The 8079-nt window shown below is 40.2% G+C and overlaps 1 protein-coding gene across 1 annotated transcript; it reads left to right on the top strand.

The window, feature by feature from the left end:
- The first annotated feature begins 7146 nt into the window (after positions 1-7146).
- Positions 7147-8079, top strand: LOC110391569 (olfactory receptor 4M1-like). Its single transcript, XM_021383509.1, has one exon. The coding sequence runs from the start codon at positions 7147-7149 to the stop codon at positions 8077-8079; it is 933 nt and encodes a 310-aa protein (XP_021239184.1).

The raw sequence follows: 8079 nt of genomic DNA, 5'->3' as shown, positions 1-8079 counted from the left end.
TTCTGTTCCCCCCTTCCCTCCCTCCCTCCCCGCAAGCTGTGTACAGAAGCAGACCACATGATTAGTTTTGCAAGCTTAATCAGTTGCTGGCACAAAGGTTTTATTGTTTTCCCTCTTATCGCTTTGTTAAAAACTTTGTACCCTGGATCCCAGAGGTGTCCTTGGTCTCACACACCCATACCCCTTGGCACCGGCAGAGACCTCACAGTCCTGGGTCTATTCTAAAAAGATAAGTGGCTTTTAGCACTGAAAGCCAGAAATCCTTTCCCTTCTGAAAAATGCTTCAGCGAGGGGAGTAAGTGAGAGACAGTGGGAGTCTGGCAGCTGGCTGGGGTCTTCCTTCCTTCCTTCCTTCCTTCCTTCCTTCCTTCCTTCCTTCCTTCCTTCCTTCCTTCCTTCCTCCCTCCCTCCCTCCCTCCCTCCCTTCCTTTTCTTCCTTTTCTTCCTTTATTCACTCATTCTGATGATTCTCCCATATGATTGCATATCTGCTTGATTTATTTCCCATCTTGCAACATAGCTACCTTTTTAATCACACCAAGTAAACCTCAGAAGATTGAAAGAAATATTTTGATCATTGCTTGTACATCAGTAGGAAAGCTGAAATGACATACCTAGCAGATTCTGGAGTTTCTTCACTGGAACAGGCTGCCCACAGAGATTGTGGAGTCCCTTTCTTTGGAGATATTCAAGACTTGTCTGGATGCCTACCTGTGCAACCTATTGTAGGGAACCTGTTTTAGCAGAGGGATCAGACTTGATCTCTAGAGGTCCCTTCCAATCCCTGCAGTTCTGTGATTCTGTGATTCTGTGATTCTATGATTCATCTGACTAGCTGATTTAACGTTCTTTTTGTCATCATCATGTGTTTTTCTTCTACAAGAAGTAGACCGGGAAGACTGGAAGATTTCCTGTTGTACAAAAATATTTCAGGTTTTGATTACTCCCCTACTGTATACTGATATCAAAAATCTGTGTGTGTACACACACAATATCCTCATTTAAAGAGATAAGTAGTTAAACTTAAAATGTGAATTAAAGTAGAAATAGATTCAGGTCCACTGCTTTACATGTGTGCTGAACAAGTCCCTAACATGTTTGTGGATATGGGGAGGGAGCTTAAAGTGAATCTGAGAGCAATCAAGCGACCGCCAGCACATATAAGGAAGAGAATTGTCTTGTGAGTCTGACTGAGATACACGCAGATATGGTTTCAAAAAAAACAACCAGGAGCATCTTGCAGTATTGCCAGGACAACATTTGGTGTTTCTGGTGTTCTGCAAGGTACAAGTACTGCTGCCAAAAATGGAAGGCAAGAAGTGAACCTCACTAGTGTATGTACATGGGAATAACAAGAAATTGTATTCTCTTCCAGAGAACTTCAGGTATCCATATGGGCTCTTCCATCATCATTGTGATTGCAGACAGTCTAGTAGGTTTCAGCAAAAGTGCAGCAAAAGGGAAAGAATAATCAGCCTTCTACCATGGGAAGGATGGGGGAAAAGTCCTTGAGATAAGTACAGTTTTATTTTGACTATGTCATTAGGCTGTCAAAATTCCAAAAGATAGATAAATTTGGGGAGTCCAAGAGATTTTTTTTTTCTTTTTTACTTTTTTTTCTTGGTAGATGAAGGAATAAAAGCTAGTAAAATCATAGTAATCATAGAACCATAGAATGGTTTCGAAGGGATCTTTAAGATCTTGTATTTCCAACCCCCTGCTATAGCCAAGGACTCCTCCCTCTAGCCCAGGTTGCGCACAGCCCCATCCAGCCTGGCCTTGAGTGATTCCAGGGAGGGGGCATTCACAACCTCACTGGGCAACCTGTTCCAGTGTCTCACCACCCTCACAGTAAATAATTTCTTCCTAATATTTAGTCTAAATCTACCCTCTTCCAGTTTCAAGTCATTTCCCCTCATTCTGTCATTATATGCTGTAACTTTTAAATGAAGGAGGCTTGCAGTATAAATGAATGGCATTCAGCAGATTCTGCTGCTTAAAAGAGCATCTCTGAGTAGCAGAGATTTGTACAAATTGGTCCTCACTAAGAACTCTGTGAGCTCACCACCTAACTTTTTCATAGCCACTCTCCTCATGCTCCAACGTTAGATGCTGCTATCATCTAGTGATCCATCTTCTGTTTTGTCTTCAAATAAAAGTACCCAAATATTGCTCCAATAGTTTTGTTTGTGTGTGTGAATATTTATGTGTGTGTGACAGCATTTGCCCACTTTAAAACCATTGTCTTGTAACTTGGAGTTAATTATTTTCCTTTTCAGCCATTATGGACTAACCCCAGTTGGCAGCTATGCACCACACAGCCTCTCACTTCACTTTGTCCCCCTGCCTCCACCTTAGTCAGAAGGGAAAAGAGAAAAGGAATAGTAAAAGCAAGAAAACTTGTGGGTCAAGATGAAAATTGTTTAATAAGTGAAGGAAAAGTAGAAGAGGAGAGAAAGAAAACCAAACAAGTGGTGCAAAGGGAGTCACTCACCCCCACCCATAATAAGACTGTTGCCCAGCCATTTTCCAAGCAAAATTTGGCTAATCATTAGCATGATATCAGCATTGTTTTGGTCACCAATCCCAGCTGATATGAAGAAAAAGAACTCTATCCAAGCCAGACTGAGTACAGCCATGTACATAATAAATTAAGTAAAGGATCTCAAAGATCTTTTTACTCTGTTGATGATCATCTGGGAGAAAATGGCCTACAGTGAAACACTGAAGAACTATCAACTAGAAATGCAAATTATGGCTTGCACAGTATGCTGAAAGGGATCTAAAAGTTATATGTCTTCACATTTTCATCACTATCTTTCTCACAGAATATGAGACAAGTACAATGTAATCTAATTCCTGTATGATGTGAAGAGCTCCCTCAAAATTTTTACATTTGCAGGCAAAAGTTGAAGTAAATAATCTCCTAATTGCATGTCACAGCAAAAATTTATCCTCATGCACCATGGTGTTTGCCATGCATTCTGGTTCTATAGTGGGTATTTGTAATTGTGATTTTCACCAGTGGTGAAAAAAAAAAAAGTAGAAATTGCAGTCCTCAAATCCCAGTGCTTGGCGAAGGCTGCTTAGTTTCATGGGAAGAAAAAAAAATAAAAATAGTGAGTCAGTGAAACATATGTTCAGCCTGGGAATTTGTATCCCTTTTTACCTTGAGTTCTTTACAGCATGTTAGGTTTTTTCATTTGAAAGCAGTGAAGAAACCATCATAGCCTTCGCCTGCCTAACTGTAGCCATGTAAGTATTACGTCATTAAGTCTGAGCTAGGCACTCAGGTTGTGAAGAGAAGTATGAACCTTCCAGTCCTGATTCGTCTGACCCACTGATACACCACCAATGCAAATTAAAAGAAGTATTTCTGGGAAAGAGAGAAAGCAAAACAAAACAACAAACAATAATAACACATTGAGTTTATTTCTTTTACGCTTCCTTGAAGTATACATCTTTGCCAGTGGACTATGAGAGCTCCTGTTTAAAAATTAAGCTCGTAAAATATAGGAAATTAAGCGATAGAAAGAATTCTAGAAAATATCTTTCCATCCTGTGCATTCCAAGATCAGAATGTATGGAACATGAAAGTCAGAGATTGGAGGTTCATTTGCCTGTCAGAAGCATAATCTATCAGTCATTTAAGCAAAATTAAACATGGGATCTTAAAAAAGGAAGTTGTAGGGGACCTCTTCACAGTAGCTGGTACAGAGTAACTATCAGAGGTGATTTACTGAGATGTCCCCATCTTAAGGTGCAGCACAAATGGTGGAGTGAAGTGGAAACATCACAGTGAGATTCTGTGATAACACCACAGAGATTGGAACTTAGTGGTACTATGGAACTAACAAACTGCATAGTTGTTACCCTGAGCCAGCAGTTTTCCTTTTTTTTTTTTTTTTGTCAAAAACATGTCCCTGGGTGAACTTTTCTCATTATAACCTCATTATAATACAAAAACAAACCTCCATCCCAAAGGCTATCCACCTCCACAGTTCGACTCCCCCTCACTGAGCACGCACTCTGCATTTTTTAGCTTATACTTTTAAAAGAGAGAATTTTACACCACTTATAAACAAAGTTAGGTATAAGAAGAGTCACTCAAGCTCCACCTGGAAGTAAGAAAATGGCTTATTAGAAGAGGAACTTTAGGGAAGATACCATCTCAGACAAACTGGGAGGATATTGCTGATTTCTGGGACCAGACTGAGTCTCTCTTCCATCCATTGGGACACCTACTGGGTAAGATTCGCACACTTGGCTGTACTGAGTACTTTGCCAGGAGTCACAGAAATCTCTATAGAGCTATTCCACACATTTGTAGTCAACTGTATTATTCACATTCATGGTACTCACACATGCTCTGTAGACAGTGTATTATTAACAGCAATCCAAAAGATTCTACAATCCATTGCTTCAATAATTAGTACCAGTCATTAACTTCGCTGTGAATGTTTGCGTTGAATATGACCAAACTTCTTAAGGAGGGGCTGATTTGGTTCACTGAATGTGATTTTGTTTATGTGTTATTTGTGGATCTGTAATCATTATAGTTCACTGTATGTGTTCACTGTACTTACGGTGCGAAATTGGACATCACTGGGAATCTAAGCTCGGTTGCCCTCATCCGCCCTGATACCTAAGAAGAAGCTGGAATGCAAGGGGGTTTATTTTCTAACAAACTTTTTTACCCATTAATGAAACACCTGGTCCAGGATTAATATATATTAAAATAAATAGTTAATAAATATTAATAAATAATTGTAAACAATCATATACCTTATGACTTTTATTGAGACCCATGGGTATCTGAGTTAGCACAGCTGTTTGCCATAATTATATGACCTTCACCACTGGAACAAAAAAAAGACACCTGCAGTCCCAGCTGTCTCTTAAAGAGACAAAGAATATATAGAGAATACAACAAAATCTCTGTCCTCTGGCATGCAATGTTCCTCACCTATCAGCAGATGGTGAGTGAGACAGGGAAGGTCATAGGCACTCTGGCTGCAGTCTGTGTTGTTAGTGCTGACATGCAGACGGGGAGACAAATGGCTGTGAGTGGGTCCAGAATTTAACAGTTTACCTTCTGGTCTTTGCATAGGAGTATTAAACACAAGAATGCGTTGAAGAGAAAGAAGACTTCAGAACAGGATGATGGACTACCAGCAAAGCTCCTCAAATGGAGGTGTATATTGAAGCTGATGACATATATTTGCACGAGGTAAAAGCTGGGGTTGGCTTGAGAAATAATGTTATGGTGTGGAGTAATGCTAGGAGTTTGGCAGCTGGAGAGCTGCTGGTACTTGGGGAGCACTTAGGAAGACAGTTGATAAGCATTGCAAGGATTAGGGGAGTTCAGGTCTCAGTTGTCTTGTATTCACACCTGAATCTGGAAGTGTTAATGTCTGTAAGGATAAGCCTGAGTGAACTCTGAATCACTAAGGAAGAAAAGCACCTCAGGCTATGCTGTTCTGCTCCCACTACAGGACATTAAGATGTGGATGGCTCACCTTACCTGAGGAGTAGGAAGTCTGCTTTGAACTATGGATGACAAGAAGGGTGATGTGTCCTTTTCCTAAAGGGACACATATTTAGTTCTTCTTAAGCAGAAGGTAGGTGAGTGTTAGTATTATTGAGACCGGACAAGAAATGAGTCATCATTTAATTCTGGTTAGACTGCCAAAGCAACGAATTTTCTTTGATCAAAGCATGTACTTTGCAATTCTGTGACTCTGTGTAATAAGTCAATCTTCCTTCTGTTTAAAAGCTCCCTGTAAGTACTGGAAGGAAATTAGAAATTGGACAGTATGGAATAATTTATACACACATTTAGTACAATGAGGCTTGGAACTGTCTGTGTAAGAAAGGATGAGATATGGGGATATGGTTTAGTGGGCATGGTGATGATGGGCTGATGGTAGGAATAGATAATCTAAGTGGTCTTTCCCAACCTTAACGATTCTATGATTAAATATAAAATGTTAAGGTTTTTTGTTTATTTCAAGGCATGATGTGAAATTTCTAGCTTTCAGTGTCAAGATCAGTTTCATTTCTCACTGGTCTCGGTAAGGGAAGTAAACTAAACCGGTTTAAAATCAGTGACTTTTACATGTCTATCTACTCCTATCATGGCATTTTCAGTTGTCATTCAGTGTGTTTTATTCTCTAGCTCAACCTTGCCAGCCATGCTGCTAATGCGGTAGTAGTCATTCATACAAACATACCATCTTTGCAGCAAGATGGAAGAAAGATGTTAAAGAGGGTATGCAAAAACTAATATAACTTTCTTGCGACTCAAAAGAAGAAAAAGAATTGAGATGAATGAGAGGATAAATAGAAAGACTTCGAAAATAAATTTGACTTTTTTATGGTTTTCTTCTCATGAATCAAAATCCACTCTTTCATTCAAAATGTATGAAAATGAAATTATTTGATATATTCCACGGAGAATACTGATTTGTTTTCTAAGACTGTCTTACTGACAACTCTTGGCGGAGTAATTTCATAGAGATATTTAGATAGTTGACTTTTCTTCATATTTCCAATGTTCTGTTGACTTCATTGGAAAACTGACATTGCTGTGGGATCTCTTTGAGGAAAAGTAGAAGTCTGTATATAAATCTGGGCACCCTTAGCTCCCTTGAAAGACAACTGGGAATGTGATTCTAGGTTTGAGCATTTTTAGACTGCAACTCATCTCTCTTTGACTGTCAACATCAGAATGAAAGGTACAGTATCTTGGAAAGGCCTACTTTGCTCATTTGGAGAGGTTGCATGCATCACTAGTTCAGATCAAGACAGCTACACTGTAAACCACAAAGATTAGCCTACTATAGGAGACTGGACTGATGCTTTACAACCTAGATTTAATCCAGGTACCAGTTCCTAGTGTACGGAGAAAACATGGAAAATCTGATGATGCTTCAGTTCACAATTCCAGTACAATGCCCAAGATAGTGGGAATCTAAATTACTAGCTTTCAAGTATTTCAGAATAAGGAGTTCCATAAAACTAGCCAACGGTCATACAGTGTGCATTTTCAGTAGTCTAAGTATACCCCAAGGTGCTTAGATATTGTAATATATTTGTACAAGTCTGTTTATTACTGCCTGTTTTTCAGGGTTTGGCAGAGTCAAAATGGAGCATGAAAATTATACTGTAGTTAGAGAGTTTGTTCTGTTGGGATTGTCCCAAACCCACACAGTCCAATCAGTTCTCCTCTTCTTCTTCCTGCTGTTCTACATGATAATTCTCCCAAGCAACATCCTTATCATTCTCACGATTCAGGGAGATTCCCAACTGGGATCACCCATGTACTTTTTCCTGGCCAATCTGGCATTCTTGGATATCTGCTACTGTTCTGTGACCCCACCCAAAATGCTGGCTGACTTTTTCTCAAACCCTAAGACCATTTCCTACAAGGCCTGCATGGCCCAGCTTTTGTTTCTTCACTTCCTGGGAGCAGCTGAAGCTTTCCTGCTCCTGGCCATGGCGTATGACCGTTACGTTGCCATTTGCAAACCTCTTCACTACACCGTGCTTGTAAACAGGACTGTTTGCTGTGTCCTGGTTGGAGCTTCATGGGGCAGTGGCTTCATTCATGGCATCATACTATTTGCTCTCACCATCAAGCTCCCCTTCTGTGGCCCCAACATCCTGGACAGCTTCTTCTGTGATGTCCGTCAGTTGGCTAAGTTGGCTTGTGCTAACACTTACACAGTGGAACTTCTGATGTTCCTCAACAATGGAGTTGTCATTGTCTTGTGCTTTGCACTTCTCCTAGTCTCCTACACGTTCCTGTTGCTGAAGCTCTGGACACAGTCCAAGGCAAAGAACAGAATAACCTCCAGCTGTGTTTCCCACATCATTGTGGTTTTCATCATGTGTGGCCCAGCTATCTATATCTATGTCCTGCCCTTTCAGGCCGTCCCAATGGAAAAAGTAGTTGCTCTTTTCCATACGGTCATCTTCCCCTTGACTAATTCCATGATCTACACCCTGTGTAACAAGGAGATCAAAAGTTCAGTGTGGAAGTTGGTCAGCAAACACATACTTTGGTGTAGACTTTAA

This window comes from Numida meleagris, unplaced genomic scaffold (assembly GCF_002078875.1).
Source record: "Numida meleagris isolate 19003 breed g44 Domestic line unplaced genomic scaffold, NumMel1.0 unplaced_Scaffold405, whole genome shotgun sequence".
Lineage (NCBI taxonomy): Eukaryota > Metazoa > Chordata > Aves > Galliformes > Numididae > Numida > Numida meleagris.
Note: the sequence above shows the minus strand (reverse complement) of the source record. Positions and strands in the feature narration are given on the sequence as shown.

Excerpts from the sequence above, each read along its gene's own strand:
- LOC110391569 (XM_021383509.1), top strand. The coding sequence starts at position 7,147 with ATGGAGCATGAAAATTATACTGTAGTTAGAGAGTTTGTTCTGTTGGGA.